This window comes from Ruditapes philippinarum, unplaced genomic scaffold (assembly GCF_026571515.1).
Source record: "Ruditapes philippinarum isolate M1 unplaced genomic scaffold, ASM2657151v2 ctg134_1_1_1_1, whole genome shotgun sequence".
NCBI classification, from domain to species: Eukaryota; Metazoa; Mollusca; class Bivalvia; order Venerida; family Veneridae; genus Ruditapes; species Ruditapes philippinarum.
Window position 1 is genome coordinate 530,986 of NW_026852258.1, and position 19,355 is coordinate 550,340.

General features: G+C 31.8%; 1 protein-coding gene across 1 annotated transcript; it reads right to left on the bottom strand.

The window, feature by feature from the left end:
• Nucleotides 1–18,395, bottom strand: LOC132754685 (glycosylated lysosomal membrane protein-like). Its single transcript, XM_060745347.1, has 7 exons — nucleotides 18,251–18,395; nucleotides 8,903–9,017; nucleotides 7,964–8,121; nucleotides 6,522–6,728; nucleotides 5,563–5,781; nucleotides 4,106–4,380; nucleotides 1–316 (listed from the first exon to the last, which is right to left on the bottom strand). The coding sequence occupies exons 1-7, from the start codon at nucleotides 18,320–18,322 to the stop codon at nucleotides 109–111; spliced, it is 1,254 nt and encodes a 417-aa protein (XP_060601330.1). The 5' UTR covers nucleotides 18,323–18,395; the 3' UTR covers nucleotides 1–108.
• Nucleotides 18,396–19,355: the final 960 nt, after the last annotated feature.

Genomic DNA, 19,355 nt, shown 5'->3' on the forward strand with positions numbered 1-19,355 from the left:
TTAATATTGAAATCCCTTAAACATTAAATGAACTGTTCCAAATTTAGAACAGGGCAAATCCATTAAACAAATTCAGCAGGATACGGGGTTAACAATTGTTACATAATTTTATTCATCATCGGCGACACGTTGATATCCACTTCCCTGTATGTCCTTCAGCTGCTTGTCTGATTTAGCATTTCTCCTCTTAATACATGTAAATATCCCGCCAAAAATGATAATTACCGCCGGTAAACCAAGTCCGGCGGAGATAACGATAATAACTAACGTAGAAACTGTATCCATGGGTGGTGTCCCATAGCCCACTGAACCGGACCTGGAAAATCATAGAAGTTCATTTTTGAGAAATAATATTTTGCTTTTCTATCTTTAATAACAGACTTATTTCAATAAAAGAAAACATTTACATGTGATTCTATAAATAAACCTAGAACATAAACATAGAGTTGACTTTGCTACCATGTTGATGTGTAAGAAATGTATTTTTACAATGTCTCCTGTTTTAATTTGAATTTTCACAATCAATAGTTTCTTAAAGCTGCATGCCTCCAGATGAGCCTAAATATTTCAAGAAAATCAAACTTTAGAAAAAATATACTAGGAATTTAATAAAGTAAGAAGATTCAAAATTCAAGTAATAAACTACAAGTTATATGCCTCTAATGACTGATTTTGCAGTATTTATAACCATTTTTTCACTGTGTGACTGACGCAGTAAGGGCTATTTGTACATAATCTGACCTATTTTTGGTAAATTTTATAGATTAAGTGCTGTTTGCAATATGTAAATTACTTTCTTGGTGTACTTGACAGAGTTTTACTTTAATGCAAAACTTCATAAATCAAGTTCCATTTATTCTTGTTTTGTTTTTCTTTTCTGAAAATCTGCACAACATTTCTAACTTGAGTAAATGCTAAAGCTTTTTATAGTATTTGCTCTCTGAATTCACTCCTTTTCCCTAAGTTCATACCCATTTAAAAGCATGTCTTTATTTGACATTTAATGATAAATTAAATTGAATGCTTTGGTTGAAATCAGAATTATTTTATTTCATGAGAAATAATTATCAAATTTTCATTTAATATGCTTTTATTGCCAAATTCTGTAGAAGTTTGAGAGAACATTGTCGTTATATTTTACATTGATTATTGAATAATCTATCTCTAAACTATTTAGAGTATTTCATAATATAATAAATAAAATCAGATACTTTTTCATCTTTACATTCCTTGTCCCGGAAATTCCCTGTAAGTGAATTATGAGATACAATATTCTAGATGAAAATATTATGATGAGGGTCCAAATTCAGAATTTATGCTTGTAATAAAATACCAAAATAATGTGTAGATTCTCAATTCAACTTCCATAAAATATTTTTTTTTTTTTTAATATTCATTAGGTCTATTTACTCAGAATAATTTATTAGTTTAGAATAATGCACCAAAATATCATGTACATGTATTAATGTAAATTGGTGTATAGGGGAAGGTCTGTAATACAATAATTATTAATTAATTATCTTGATAGTATCAGACAAAATAACAAACCATGATAGAATTATCTCTGAATGTTGTTTGAAGTTGTGAGATACAAGATCCGATAGCACATGATATTCATATAGCAGATCATAAAATATTCTAGAACAGAATGTTATTATACATGTATATCATTTTTAAATGTTCATACTGAATCATTTAGAACTAAAAGGCTATTTGCAATATAACCCTCGCCTAGTGGCTCGGGTTATATTTACAAATAGCTGTTTATATAAGGCCATATAACCTGTCAACAATCTTTATAACTAATATTATTACCAGGAATATGTATCATATATAAGATTTAATATAACCAGACACAGCATTATATTCATGACAAGCATTTATCATAGTATTGCAAGCAATCCATAAGTCCCCTACCGGTTAGAACCCCATCAACATTCTGAAGGGCCATTGGCCATTCACTAATGTTTCCATTTTTCTCTATTTTAAGTAAATTTGTTGGAAAAGTTCTTTAAAAGTGATCACAGGAAACAGTTTTTATGAACAGACAGACAGACGGACTGAAGGACACTCTAAAGTTAATATTTGAAACATCCCTGTTACCAAAATATAACATTTTTAAAAGCAAAATTCTTAAAGAGGTGATAACTCTTGAATTAAAGATGCAATTTCATAAACATTTTCAGCTCTTTTTGACTAATCACAAATATTGTGATATTTGCCATGTTTTAAGCCTATTTGTTGCCAAGGCAACAGATATTTTTTCAAAATAGGAAGAACAGATAAAACATGCATAATCTCAAGACTGCTATCTACCCATATGTCAAGTTTCATAAAAATATTTCCAGTACTTTTTGAGTTATCACTGGATTCAGTTTATGTGTATAAAATTTGCCATATTTTCAGTCTATGTGTTGCCATAGCAACCAGAATTTTCAACATAGGAAGAAAAGAAAAAGACGTGCATAAACTCAAGACTGCTATCTACCCATATGTCAAGTTTCATAAAAATATTTCCAGTACTTTTTGCGTTATCACTGGATCCAGTTTATGTGTAAAAATTGCCATATTTTCAGCCTATTTGTTGCCATAGCAACCAGAATTTTCAAAATAGGAAGAAAAGAAAAAGACGTGCATAATCTTAAGACTGCCATCTACCCATATGTCAAGTTTCATAAAAATATTTCCAGTACTTTTTGCGTTATCACTGGATCCAGTTTATGTGTAAAATTTGCCATATTTTCAGCCTATTTGTTGCCATAGCAACCAGAATTTTCAACATAGGAAGAAAAGAAAAAGACGTGCATAATCTCCATACTGCCATCTATCCATATACCAAGTTTCATAAAAATATTTTCAGTACTTTTCAAGTTATCGCGGGATCCAGTTTTGTGGACGGACGGACTGACGGACATACTTAGCAGACGTGTTTGTGGGGTTATTCCTTTGATCTCTTAACCCCACAAGAGCAAATTTTTTTAACCCCATAAGAGCATTTTTAACCACATAATACATGTCTCTACGGAATGAACCCCATACAGAGTGCCTGTACATAAACCTAAACCTCATAATGTAGCTCTCGTCTGCTCGGACTGACAGACGGACGGACAGACGGACGGAGGGTAAACCTCAAGTCCCCTCCGGTAAACCGGTAGGGGACTAATAATACTGCATGCTTTAACATCATATGTCACTGGATAACTGTAACGCATATAAATTATAATCTATATACAAGGCTGCAGTTGATTTATGAAGTAATAACATATTTTCTTCTCAAATAAAAAAGTTTGCAGTATTATAAGTTCATTATAAAGATTTTTGACAAGTTATTTGGCCATATATAAATGGTTATTTATGATATAACCCTTGCCTAATGACTCAGGTTATATATACAAACAACTGTTTACATAGGTTCATATAACCTGTCAAAGATCTTTATAGCTAATTATATAACAAGGAACAACATTATATCATGATATTTAAGATTCAATATCAATTTTTTTTTGTTTTGTATATAAGATCAAATAATATTTTACTCGTAAACACCAGTTCTTACATTTTCAAGAGTGGCAAAGCCATAGATGAAAATATTACATATGGTGTTCACTCTGTGAAATATATTTCAGTCTTACATGCAAAATGAACAAATATTCTCTATGCATCAGATATAGTTGTGACTTGATGAATATTACATATGAATTAGTGTATCATCTATCTTTTTGTTCAAGGAACACCATGAAATAACCATTCATAATCTCCATCTTGTTCTCTATCCATCATCTAAGTTCCATCAAATATTCTGTACTCTAACTTAAAGCAGGATTTTGTCTTTTTTTCTGTGATTGTTGCCATTGGAACAAATAATGTTGATAAAGTAACAAAATAAGCGAGTTGTTTTTAAAGCTGTTGGTTAAAAGAGTATAATAGACAGATGGTGGGTAAACAATAGCATATTCTAATTACAGTCATGAATGAAAAATTGTTTAAAGCCAAGACATTCAAAAGTGGAGAAAGCTGTGTGCACATTTCATCAGCTTTAAGACTTATATCAAGAAAATGTAAATGCAATATTTTGTGTATAAACTGGTACTATAAATAAAATTACCAAGTCAAAACTTGAGTTTTGTTATATCCCCCATCTTTAGCCAATCCAAAGCTTATGTTTGCAGCTCTACTCATCAGGTCTGTTATCCCATTACCATAGTAACCATATGCCAAACTGTTATGAAGTACTTCTATATTGTCTTCTGTCAAAAGTTGTAACCCATAATGCTTCATTCCTGTAGCTTTATCACGAGATCTTGAAAATGACTGGTAACAGACAGGCTTCCACTGGAGGAATCCTGTATCCCCAGTTTTCTTTGACAGCCAATTAAATATCTGAAAACAATTATAGGAACAAGTGCTTGTCAAGTATGCAGAAACAATAATAAATGGTTTAATACTTTGATAAATTATAAAGTTTGAATAATTTTGAAATAAAATACAAAACAATCAATTTTACTTTTTAAGTCAAATAGTGTGATATAGTGCTGTCATTGAGTGTGTCTAATACTCTGTAATTTTTTTAAAAAGAGGGCAAAGGTGCCTCTTTTATTACTGCTAACCTATGATGAGTGAATACACAACCTGATTAAAGTTCAGATCTTCTTATTTCTTCCATGTAAATCTGATGACAACCGTATATTTTTTGCCTTCTTTATAATCCGAATTTCCCGAGAAAGCTATTTTTAGCCATGCAATCCAACCAGTTTCAGGGCAGATGTTGTAACAATTGAGGTCAGCAGCAATAACAGGAAATAAATGGATGGATGGCAACGGACAATAATCAACTCTTAACAGCTAAGATAAGCACACAGGCAAGAATTCAAATGTAAATGGGTATAAAGATATGTGTAAAACTAATTTGTAGTGAAACCATAATTTTTCAATTGAAAAAGTAGGAAAGGTTTCCAATAAAAGTTACAAAATTACATTATATAAATTAAATGTATGGCATTTTTATTTTACATCTCTGTAACATTGTGAGAAATTATAATAATATCGGACATAATTGGGCGATGCCTTGTGTACTACTGTACTTATTATTTCCATAAATAGTAATGAGAATGAAAAGGACTCAGAATCACTGACATATTTTACAGGTATTGATTGTTGCATCTTTACTTAAAAGTTCACATATCAATCAAAGTTAAGTAAATCATCAAAGGCAATAACTTGTAGGTCAAGCTTTCATGTTTATAGGTGGCAGTATAATGGCAAATTAGCACAAGATCTGATTCACATGATACCAACAGAGACATGGTACTTATGGGGAGTACTATAACAATAGACGTTATCCGGAACTCGGTAAATGTTGGTTTTTCCCAGCTTATCTGTAGGTACAAACTAACTTTTACAGTTATAGCTATACGGTGCACTACCCGTCACAATACATTTAGTCAACCTGTTTCGCTTACTTTCTAAGCTGTAACTGTAAAAGTTTGTTTGTACCTACGTTATTAGCTGGAAAAAACCAAAATATTCTTAATTCCAGAGATATTCTATTACAAGAAAACTTACTGTAAAGACACCAGGAGTATATTCATCATCAATAGACCTGGAGTTATCAACAAACATAGGATCCTTTGACCCACCCACCATAACCATCTCAACACCAAATCTTGACTTGGATAAGTTTGTCCATAGGTGATCTATATTTAGATCAAACTGTGTGATATTTTCAGAGTACTGTAGATGAGGTAATTGTGATTCACGTCCAGAATTACTATATGCGCTCAACTGAAAAAAAGATAAATATGTGAATTAACAGGGTTTCAAGAAATAATGAAACAAACAGATCAAAGAATTTACAAAAGGAAGAATATCATAAAAATGTTTATAATCTGGTTTATAGATTTCTGTACAATTCTTTTTTGTCTATCAATAAGTTTTAAAGCAGACTTGAACTAAATACAGTTTATGCCATAAAACACACAAACTTCTCTAGTTACAAATGTCATAATGAACATTTTAAAGAAACAAACTTATTCTTTTTACCTTATAAAAGAACAAATTGGTTATAACACAAATGTAGAGTCAATGTGTAAATAGAAGTTGACTGATCTTATAAATGGTTTCTTGCATCTTGCACTACTACTACATGTAAACATGAATATTGCCATTTTTACAATGGCACTAAGGTGTATATATCACGTCATCAAATAACTTAAACACCCCAGTAACTTAGCCCTTAACATGCTGAATTTCAGACATTAACTTGTCGGGCCTCCATTTCATTGACCTGTCCAGTTTCAATTTTGGACGTTTCAAGATGAAAACTAAAAGCTTATCAGCCAACATTAAAGAGTCTGGTTAACCTGCAAGGTATCACCTTAGTGCAGTAACTGAATAAGTTCTTCTAAATTTAATAGGAGTTAATCAGTTAAGGTGACCAATTTAGGGTTCATAATGGTGGCAAAGGTAACAATACAGTATAAGAACTAAAACTAGTTTTCCGTATTATTATTATTAATTATAACCTGGATAGAGAAAGTTCCGTTGTACTCCCATAAATCTGATGGATGATGACTAGATGCTTGCATCTTGAGAGAATTCCCTTTAACGTCAGAGACGGCTGAAATATTGTCCCATGTAAACGTGTTAAGGTCGTAGATATTCCATCCCGTTGACGAGGCGCTGTAATGGGACATGTCTGCTTTATCGTCTGTGTCATCATAATCTATCAGCTAAAAATACATTAATATGTTTACAAATAAAATTGAAAAAATACTGATAATTAAATGAATTTACACGCTTCTTTCAAAAGAAAACAAACAAATACTGCATTTATATCTAATAGATAAGCTGTGACATGCATGTGATAATCAGCAGGATAACATACATTTAGAAGACATAATACAATATAATACAATACAAATACTTTATTTCGCTTTAAGGCCTCCGGCCCATGCAAAAACATATATACAAAGAAACAATTTACACAAAATTATAGCATGTGCACAATGTTTAAACATATACTATTTATATTTAACTGAAAATGACTGTAAAGCATAAAAAGTTTTCTGGGAGTTTCTTAATTATCATTGTGTATCAAAGACATATTAATTGTTTAACTTCCTTTTTTCAAAAGCGTAATACAAAAATGTTGCTGTACCCTTTATAAGATCATCATTTTTTGTAGACATTAATATATTAAATTTGTTTCGGGTTGGTGCATTTAGGTACTTAATGGGTAAAGATAAATCATTTCTATTATAGTTTCTACTTTCACAAAAAAAACAACAATAAAATACTTTGGATTCTTTCATGTGAGGAAACTATCAAGGTAGCTTAAAGATGGTTGACCATATAAAGCTTGATTTTACGCTATCAGGTTAAGCTAAATTAGCTATGTATTTCTAAAGATGAAAAGAATGGTAGCGGGCGAGCACATGTCAAGTCTCACGATTGACCAAGCCGGCCAGTAAATAACAGAAATTATCTGGTTCTCAATAAGTTAATTTATTTAAGGGGTGAATAACAATAAATAGAATTATCCTGATGAAGAACCAGATAGGTTCAAAACCGGTAGATCTTTATTAAAATTTTGTTCACATTTATCCCGTGTTGACATGTGGTTTCTTTGTATTCTTCCTTTTTATCTTATTAATAAAATTAGAAAAATACCTAACAAATATTTAACTATTTAACAGTATCTTAACTTCCTAAGCTATCAGACCTCGACAATAATAAAGTGTAAGAATTTAGTAAAATTTCGTAAAGTTTTCTTCCTTTAAATATTTCCTATTGAAATATTTACTTAATCGACAAAAAATTGTGCCAGAAAGGTTGCAATCTTTATCAAATAATCTTCCCTATTTTTACAAATATCCTTGTAAATGATTATTTTTATACATGATAATGCTATGACAAAAAAAAACAATAAACTAAACAGGAAACAAATGAGAAAAAAATGAAGTACCTTGGTGAATAGAAGTGTATATGTATAATGAACATCGGTCTCTGGGGTCAGCGTTACAGAGTTGGCTTTTTCTGTTTGATTACCAGACAGAAGCTTGTCCCAGTTCACAGACAATTTAACATCTACAGATGTATAGGCAACAAACACTGATGGTACACCTACAAACATATAGAAATATTTTTTTATTATAAAGCTAAGATTTTTCAATTTTTTTTTCAAACTTATGTAATATATAAAGATTCCAAATCTAAAATTATGTAAAATATTGCCCATTTTTTCAAATTTTCATTGAACACCATAATGACCCTCTTATCACTTACCTAAATTAAGACTGCAATCGTGCTCATATAAGAGCAAGTAGATCTGTATAATGATTAGATGAATGAAATTTTCCTATGGTTTAAACCAGTGATTTAAGATTTTACCCAGGGAGTCTGATACTCTTATTCGATCTTGACATCAACAGCATAAACAATAGCACTACAGTAATGACAACTTATTTCAAAATATGGCCTTTAACATATTTACAAGTCATCTTTCAAGTATATCCTCTGTAGAGAAATTACCTCTTTACAACAACATCATTTCTTCCAATAGTAAAGATTTCTACTATATTAAACCTTTGCAAAACAACACCTCTAGGCAACAACAAAAACATTGTCTTCCAAAGGGTGATACTCCGCAGATGTTAATACTGTAAGTAATGAATTCTCACAAATAAGTTGATTCTGATATATTTAATCTAGGAAGACAGTAATCTGTATCCCAGATTTAATACGAGATTATTACTTTTCATTTGGAACTTTAATTAAGGCATAAGTAAATCAGATGGGATGGCCTTTTTAAAAGGACTCTACTAGTGGCAAAGGCCAGTCAATTTCTTTTACAGGATGTTAATGGTTAAACCTGAGAACTGCATGACATTTGTGCACTACTGACCTATAGTTGTAACAACATAATGTAAAACATCATTCCCACCAACAGCTGTCACATGACCTAAACTGCCACAAACAGAGCTATTAGTCACACAGCCTTGTTGAACATCAGTTGACACCTGTAAACATAATAAAAAATGTATTAAAAAAATTCAAATGAGGGATTTAAATATAATTTTTTTCCTTATCTCTGGTGCACAAAGTATTTTTAGAGTGCATCTATCTTTTTATCACCCGATAAACAATATATAAATTATACTAAATATATTCTACACAAAAATGAAAATGAAGCCATAAATATTACAAGTAAATTTACCTTAAATATGTTGAAATTATTAATTTAACCTCTTCTTACACACTTAAAACAATTGTAGCTACTATCAGTTTTCATGAAATTTATTACTTTGCAGTGAGGGTATAACATGTCTGCCAAAGAAATAGTTTGCAGTAAAAATTTTAAAATCCTGTGTATGAGTTAATTGTAGGTGTCAGTTGATAACTTTTAAACATAAATAACAATAAAATTTATATTCTATTATTTTTTAGAAGAAATGGAAGATATTTAAAGATAATCAGTCAAAACTATTGGTTGTGTTGCATAAAATTAAAAATGTCAGTTAAAATTAGATGTAATGGCTTCACAACAGGAAACAAGAGGGCCATGATGGCCCTGAAGTCGCTCACCTGTATAGAGGTCCCCCGGCAGGGCCAATTTTTTATTTGAACAAACTTGGTAGACACACATTAGAAGATGTTTCATGCTCTAAGCTCTAGTTTGTTGGGCTTTTTTAAAAGAAGAGTTTTTAAGATTTTACTATACACATATAGTTAAAATCAATGACACCCCTAGGGCAGGGCCAGTTTTGACCCCAGGGCTTTTATTTGAACAAACTTTGTAGACACTTACTAGAAGATGTTTCATGCTTAATATTTAAACTCTAGCTATTTGGGTTTTTTCAAAGAAGATTTTTAAGTTTTTGCAATTATACACATATAAGGAAAATCAATGTCCCCCGGGGCGGGGCCACTTTTGACCCCAAGGCTTTTATTTGAACAAACTTTGTAGACACTCACTAGAAGAAGTTTCATGCTTAATATCTAAACTCTAGCTATTTGGGTTTTTTCAAAGAGGATTTTTTACGTTTTTGCTATACACATATAAGGAAAATCAATGACCCCCGGGACGGGGCCAATTTTGACCCCAGGGCATTTATTTGAACAAACTTTGTAGACACTCACTAGAACATGTTTCATGCTTTAGTATCTCAACTCTAGCTCTTTGGGTTCTTTAAAAGAAGATTTTTAAATTTTTGCTATACACATACAGTACAGCTCGCGCGGAATGTACATTTTTTATGCTTCCTCCGCGATCGACGTTTAAGCAAACTCCTTAATCCACCGCGTTTTTCTAAGCGTAATCGCGGAGAAACAACCTGGACCACAATCGCGGAGTTTTAGAGAGTGTAAAGGTATTACCGCGGAGATTCTCCAAGAAAATCACGATTTATAAGTTGATATTATATTTTAAAATTATCCCTTTTCATTAAAGTAATTTTCATTTTTCATTAAAGAATCTTAATTGTTATTTATTTTTGTTTTGAAATTTGTAGGTCCACTTGATTAATCGATCGTATAGTATTTCTTGTGAACAATCTTCTTGAACACCGTACCGCTGAATCATGTCTACATCGTATTTTGTTTTTATACTTTATTTGGCATTTTTTGTTTCTGTTTTTAGGACAAGGATACTGTAGGTGTATATAAGTTTTTTTATGTTTTGAAACGCATTGGAAATGTTGGCCTATGTTGGAAATAGGCCTCGGAGCTAGATATACATGTACTGTAGATATATCCGTTATTTCAATCACCGTAAATGCAGAGATTTTTATTACAGATAGCTCTGTGGTAAATGTGTCAACATGAAAAACTATAACAACCCTATTTATATTTTGTAAAGAAATAAGATCAACAGTTTTGAAAATTTGACGTGTACATGTAATACTACACCTATATTGTTTTATATTTTACATGCATGTTTTTTTTAAAATACGTCGGTCTCCATGCTTTGCTCATGACTTCACATATTTAATTTGGTCAACAACACAAATTATAAAGTTTCTTTTTATTTAAGTTTTTAAAGTTTATAAGACATTGGTTACCTGTTTATATACATGTAGTTCTTGACCTATACGTTTCCCAACGCGTACACGATGTCTATTTCAAATGTCCACAAATTTGTACAACAAAACTAGTACGTCCTCACTGATAATTTTATGTGTCAACAGCGAAAATTATAATGTCTTCACCTTTTACAATTCTCTATAATAATTTACGATAAAATATATCTGTGTTTTATACAGTTTCTCTTCTCAATATAAATGTATACACACTGGTGAAAAACTATACCGACTTCATTTTCAATAAATAAGATTTAACGTTCTTTTTTTCTCATTTAGTGTATAATGATATTGGTTTCAAAATACTTTTTATTCTATCAATCATTTATAATCATTAACGTTTTTTTTTTCAGCAAGATGACCATGCATGGAAGATTTCAAGAGTTTCCAGAGACGATGTGCCTTATCTAAATAACTTCTTACTTGAAGTATAACTAATACTAATAATATTTGTTCTACAAAGGTTGACAAATAAAAGAAGTGAACAAAGAATATTATGAATGTTATACTGTGTATCATTGTTCTTTGCCTCCCCCCCTTTTTTTTAAAGCCGGCAAACATACATGTACATGGATATGACGCTTTACAGAAGGTGGGTATGTAATCACATACGGAGACATTAAGAACTATCCAACAGTAAGTCTCCTCATGGTAGAGGAACATATTTATTCAATATTCAACATTTGCATAGATGATATATTTGGTAAGTGAACATTTTTTGAGTATGTTGTTTGACGTCAACGCCAATGACTGAGCGCCGTTTGCACATACATGTACTTATCTTTTTGCTCAGATGTGCACATGCTTGTCAAAAGTTGTTTGTTATCATTCTTTTTTTTTGTAATGAGGATACATTGTGCCTTTTGATAAGGACCATCAGACAAATCCTAAGTTTTATCATTCAGAAAGTCTGTCTTGACGTCTTCAAAGCTTACAGTACATATCTTCCCAAGATCGACGCAGCCTTAATCCGTGAAATTTCTCCACCGAACTTCATATAATATGTAGATAATCTCAATCCAAAAGTACAAGATTAAGGAAAAGAAAAGGGAAGAGAATGTGAAGTTGAACTCTTAAGAATACAACTCGCTTCTTTTTCTGAACTATTAAAACTGCTAAGGTCCTGAAATGAAAACAAATATAGAAATTATTATTATTACAAACACGAGTGTACAATCTATTTTCAAAGATGACTCGTTAGAAATAAAATGATGTGAAGAGACGATGGATCTAAAGATAAACATGTATATAAATGTATTGAATTTGATGATACACAAAAACAATTAGGCCTAACATTAAAACCGTACACAGTTACTACAAGAACAACAACAACAACAATCACTTTTATCTTCTGTTAACATGAATTGTTTGAAATAAATTCGTTGAAAGACAACGCATAATAGGTGTCTCATAAAATTATGAACAAGTCTGCATTCATCAAGTTTAAATAATATACATATGCATATGATATAATATACGCTCATCTCTATTATTATGTCATAGGTATAAATATAAACACGTGTGCAATGGTCCGGAATACCGGCCAGGTAACAGATAATATCCTTGCTGAAATCGAAAGTAGATCTACAACATACATTTACAAGAAACAATTTCTTTAATTTTGATCATTTTTATGAATTTTATGTGCACCAATTGAAAGAAAAGTCACGGAGAATCGCGGAGGACTGAAATACACAGTTTTTTAAGTAAAATACCGCCGCTTTCGGCGAATTTCTGTCTCCGCGACACCTCCGAAAATTGCGGAGTTTTACGGAGTTTCTCGGCGATTTTCCTCTCAAGTTCCGCGGAGGGAAAAGGAAATAAAGTTTCCTTTTAAAAGGAAAGGCTTGCACAGTTGTGCCTTCATCCCAACCCTTTAAAATTGTGTGTTTTTTTTGGTCTCAATTTATTATCACATTTTTTTTTAATTACGGTATTTGTATATCATAAAGGGTTTATTTAGTTGGATTTTTTTTTTTTGGAAAACCGAATATTTTTTGTCAAAACGATTTGAAATCTATTCTCTATTGTATAAAACTAATAAAAAAATGATCAATCGTAAAAATACTATATAACGTGATACTGAAGGAAAACAAGTGTGCACATTTCATTTCCCCTTTTTCGCATCGAAATCATTCCTTTGCTTTATAGACAAGTAAATGCACTAAAATACTTCGTTACGTGGTACCAATTAATAAGCATGTATCAACTATGTTACACGATCACAAATAGACGATATCAGCACCAAACTCCTCACAGCTGTTACGTCACGCTTTGCTACTTTAACTGTACAGATCAGGGGAAGTAACCGCTGCGAGGAGTGGGAAGGTTAATGATATGCATGGGCTATTTTTAGATTACCTCACCATTACGGTTTAAACCGATAAATCAAGTAAAAATAGAAATCCTATTTATATAAACAAACTGGGATTACCGAAGTAACTAAAATAGCTTAGATTTCCGTAATATTACTTCGTCTGATTCCGCAGTATGACGAAATCGCCCGAATTGTCACGATTGCAATCGGAACTACATCGTCTATTATCATTAATCCGAAGAGTGACGGAAAAGGCCGAAAAGTTGCGATTGGCACGATTGGAGCTGGTTTCCCGTTCAATCATGCACCAACAGATGTAAGCAGGAAACCACCTAACCGGAACAAGTTTTCCATATGAAATGGCTTGCAGCCGTGGCTGCAAGCCAAAAAGTACATTCCGCGCGAGCTGTACTGTATAAGGAAAATCAATGACCCCCAGGGCAGGGCCAATTTTGACCCAAGGGCTCTTATTTGAACAAACTTGGTAGACACCCATTAGAACATGCTTCATGCTAAATATCTTAGCTTTAGCTCTTTGGGTTCTTTAAAAGAAGTCTTTTTAAGGTATTACTATATGCATATAGGGGAAATCAATGACCCCCCAGGGCAGGGCCAATTTTGACCCCAGGGCTTTTATTTGAACAAACTTGGTAGACACTCACTAGAAGATGTTTCATGCCAAATATCTAAGCTCTAGCTCTTTGGGTTTTTTAAAAGAAGATATTTAAAGTTTTTTCTTTTGGTTGCCATGGCAACCAGAGTTCTGCATGGAATTAAATTCCGTGAACAAGTTTCAAAGGTGACCACCAAAGGAACATTCCTGTGAAGTTTGGAAGTTTGATGAAATTGGCTTAGCGGTTAATGAGGAGATGTCATTTAAAGTAAAAGTTACGGACAGACCCCAGACGGACGCCGGACGAAAAGCGATCACAAAAGCTCATCTTGTCACTTTGTGACAGGTGAGCTAAAAAAGTATTTGAAATGGGTCAAGTCTTTCACGCCAAATTAATCACAGACACTCAAGAGTTAGATTGTGTGACTTTGTGTCCCTTCCTTGCTCAGCCTTTGATAATTGTTAGTAACATTTAAACATGTGTGGGCCACCTTTTTCAGTCACAAAGTTAGTTTGAATCAATTTCCACCTTCATTAAAAAAACATCAATAAAAGAAAATCTGCTGACTCAAAAATGTAAACACTTATCCTTGGTATATTTAAAAGTCAATTAAAGCATTATAATTTACACTTCCTGTGATTTTCCGGAGTCAACTGACAGAACATAGAATTACCTTTCAGATGGAAAAACAATGTTTATTAAATTCATTATGATATCATAATTGACGTCTTAACTTCATCATAACATGAAAGTAGATTTTTGTCTTGTCCATGCAATATGGTACTATGGGCAATATCTCCCCTCAAAAGTGAGATTCTGACCCTGAAGAACAAACATATCTCAGAATCAAGCTTTGGCACGTCAATATATTTTGACTACCTGGGATGCATACTTTTAATTTTATGTATACTCAGTTCCTATGATATCACGGTATTTACATTTTCTTCAACTGCTAGTAAAAGCAACACACAATGATATTTTTCAAACTGGCACACTAAATTCATTTTCATCTGCCAATACAAATAATTTTGTGAATAATGAATGTATTTGTGGCAAGAAAACTATTTTATAAAACCTTCATATTTGACCACTTATTTCCTTAGTCAATTAAAATATGTTATAATCACGTATTCTGACATATCGTCTGTTCATTTAGTTTGAATTTTATAGCAAGTTAACTGTTGGAAGTTTTTCATAACTTAACTTGAAAGTTTTGACACATCTATCCTTCCATAATTGATTTTTTTGGGGATTACCATGATACCATAGTAGCCTCCTCTGAAATTAATCAAAATGGCCATTTAAAAATGTCATTTTAATTGGTTCTTTTGAAATAACTTTTTGACAAACAGTTCTGGAAAAGGTTCACTTAATAGATAGAAGAAAAATCTCATTCATGTATGATATTTATATTTGAATATTTCCGATAAACGTTAAGTACCGTGATATCATAGAAGTTAGAACCCCGGGCTACTAGTTGTGTAATAACTGACTGTGTATAGAGTAACTATGGTGTTTAGTGCCATATGATAGTGCACGAGTGCATCCCAGCTCAAAAAGCAAAATGATCAGGTGCTAAATTAGCTAATGGAAAAACCTGGAACTCTTTTTAAGACTAGATGGTAATGTGTTAAATTGCTTAAAAAATATTGACAGTGGCTATCAAGCTACTGCACTGGGGTACGTTACGATACCGAAATCAACTTGATTTCGGTAAAGTTACCGAAATCAACTTTTCATTACCGAAATCAACTCGTAAAAACCAACCTAGTTAAAATATTGCTATTATTTATTCATTATTTGATGAAAAATAGTGAAATAGACTTTCAGTTAAAAAATCTTTTGAAAATATTTTATTTTAATGATGTTATTAACAAAAATGTAATTATTGAGTTACTTCCCTTTGTTATAAACAACCCGTTATGTGTTTAGCATTACCGAAATCAGCTGTGAAGTTAAATTATGTATATAATAAGTACATAATAGATTAGATAACTCTAGTAGAGCTCTATTTTATAGACATATTTCTGTTTTTAAGTTTCAACCATATCTAAATATTATCAATGTTGAACGGTTTTGTAAAGATCTCACTAGGTTAAGAGTATCGTCTCATAGATTGCACATAGAATCAGGTAGATGGACTAAATCAAATAGTACACCTTTAAATGATAGAAAATGTTTTTCATGTAATGTCTTAGAAGACGAATACCATTTCATATTAGAATGCAATTTATATAATGATTTAAGAAAAAGTCTGATACCGCCACATTAGCATGTTATATATCTGCACGTGATTGTCGTGCATAACAATTTTCTAATCAAATCGTATTTTTAAAAAGCTATGATCGGACTATGATGGAAAAATAAAATACTCTGTAATATGAGTAAAAGATAATTATAAATTCTGTACATGTTTATGTTTTATGAAGAAAATATCCAACTTCAACCGGAAATTTATGATTTTCTTTTATAAATTTGAATACAGATATATAATTCGCCTGCTCTAAAAATGTTCCATAAAATTTAGTATAATGTATCAGGCAGTAAAATTGGAAATTGGAAAGTTTGTGTCTTTCTTTTATTGAACAGTTAAACTATATATTAACAAATCACTAACACATGTTATGGGGACTCTTTATTATAATATTTTTATATTTTAGTCATTTATTTAAATGTTTATTACGAAATAAACAGATGGTTCATTTTAATCTTTTATTAAATTGTATGTCAACTGTACATCCTGTCTTAATTACTTCACACCTTACTTAATACAGTAATACACAACATGTCATATCAAGCATATAGCACGTGTATGCTTGCTCCTTATTAGTAAAGGTGTTATAATGAATGGCTAATTGGCTACCGCTACATCTTTTTATTTTAATCAAATCATAATCACTGGATTTTTATTTTTTTGGTTTTACGTCACATCGACACAGTATAGGTCATATCTTGTATTTTGAAATCATTAAGAAACATCAAAGAGATGATACGCTGCTATGTTATCTGACTAAAGGGAAAATCTAAAAATTAAAAATAAGCGATATGAATTCATAGTTTAAAACTCACTCAAATACCTTTTTCATAGACTTCTGAAATTCATGCAAATTATTTAGGGGTTGTTCTCATCTTTGAAATGAAATCTGATTTGATTTCGGTAATGCAACACATTAATAACAAGGGAAGTAATCATGATATAATTTACATATCCGTCTATAACATCATCATTTTTATAATTAAATATTATTTTCCTTTGTTTCTGGTTCAGTTTGAATGATTTTATATTAATTAATTAAACAAGATCTATTAAAATGTTAATTTTAACTTTTACAAGTCGATTTCGGTATTGTAACATATATTTCGGTTCGTGACAAATCAGGGAATAATCTTGATATTTAGTTATTTGTTTCTAATTTCATTATTAATAATTATCTCGAACTGATTTTTTGCATGAAAGTCAAACTTAACCTATTGTAATATATTATAATGAAAAAATATAATAAAACGCTTAATTGTGATTTTATAAGTTGATTTCGGTAATGAAAAGTTGATTTCGGTTCGTGACAAATCAGGGAATAATCTTGATATTTAGTTATTTGTTTCTAATCTCATTATTAATATGGGGAAGTCAAAGACCAGGCCCGCGAAGCGGGTCCGGGCTTTGGCTTGCCCGGCTATAGACTACACGTGTATATTTAAAAGAAAATCAAATAAAAAACGTTTCAAAAATATATAGAATTCTATACCTATCAATGAAATTTTCAGTGTCAGTTCTACTCGGGCGCTGCCATTGACAATGTAACTCAATGATAAAAGGCGTGGTATTCCGATAACGGAACAAATCTCAACTTTTCGGATAAATAATAAACGTCGAGTGTTCCGAGTGAAAACGGAAGCGGTGCATGTAATACCGAATGACAATTTTAAAACGGAAAGAATGAAAGGAATTTTTTAACGACTTCCCCGTTCATAGGCTTTGCCTAATTTCATATTAATTATCTCGAACTGATTTTTTGCATGAAAGTCAAACTTAACCTATTGTAATATATTATAATGAAAAAAATATAATAAAACGCTTAATTGTGATTTTATAAGTTGATTTCGGTATCGTAACGTACCGACTGTACTGTAGTGTGAACCAGTAAGGCTACTGTGCTCTCAGTCTCATAACAAAATTTTAAATGATCATACAGATAAAGCATATAATCGACTTTGTAAAAATGTGCATGCAAACGATGAAATACCTTGCGGTCAGCAGAAACACTGGCAGAATACAAAATTGTTAGATAAAAACACAATTTCAAGGCAGCAGACATTTTGTCACTTCTTTAAAATCACATGACCGTTTTCACGTGATTTATAAATAGATAAGTAAATATCGAAACAACAAAACCGAGAAAAAACGGAAAAGTGTTTGACCAAAATGCGCAGCGGAAAGATTTTTTGGGGACAACGGGCAAAACATCGACATCATACCGCTGTAAAAGCAGGTATACGATGCATAGCTATACATATTAAATTTAAAGAGACAGCTATGAGATACAATGTAGGTGGCGCGATAGCTCAGTTGGTTAAACCACTGACTATCACTCCTGAGGTCCCGGGTTCGATCCTGGGTTACACCCTTGGGATTTTTCAGAGACACTTTCAGTGTTTCCCACCTACATAGAGGTGTACTGGTAAGAAATCCAGGAAATCCTCGCATGTATCAGTGCTATACACTGGGCATGTAAAAGAACCAAGGGGTCTATTCAATAAGAGCTAGGGACTGGTTCCCGGATTCCCTTGTATCTTAAAGCTGTTTCTTAAATGTATACAATGTATACCTGCCTGTAACACTCGTAAGAGGGGTTGGCAGTATCCAGAGATAGATAGATAGATAGATACAAGGGAATTCGGGAACCAGTCCCTATCTCTTATTGAATACAGTAGACCCCTTGGTTCTTTTACATGCCCAGTGTTTAGCACTGATACATGCGAGGATTACCTGGATTTCTTACATGGCAGTACACCTCTACTGTAGTTAGTAGGAAAACACTGAAAGTGTCTCTGAAAAATCCAAAGGGTGTTTACAATCTGTTTCATATTTAATTCTACATTAAATATATATTGTTTCATATTTAATTCTACATTAAATATATATTTGCATGCAGTACCTTTAAACTTGATTGTTAGGCTCCGCCTACTTAATTAGTGTACTGACCAATTGACTACATATTGTTAAACAGTCTTAGAAATAAACTCAAAGTATCAACATCTCTTTATCTCTGCATCCACACCAAATTAACAAACATAAAACATGGTGTCAGAATAAAAGGGTTTAATTATTTATAATAATAATAATTAAAA

What these genes read in the sequence shown, in the direction of transcription:
- LOC132754685 (XM_060745347.1), bottom strand. Translation starts at nt 18,322, where the DNA reads ATGTCTGCTGCCTTGAAATTGTGTTTTTATCTAACAATTTTGTATTCT. An exon ending in ATACACTTCTATTCACCAAG is followed by an intron (nt 6,729 to 7,963) that starts GTACTTCATTTT and finishes ATGTATTTTTAG; the next exon opens with CTGATAGATTATGATGACAC. An exon ending in AAAACTCAAGTTTTGACTTG is followed by an intron (nt 317 to 4,105) that starts GTAATTTTATTT and finishes ATGATTTTCCAG; the next exon opens with GTCCGGTTCAGTGGGCTATG.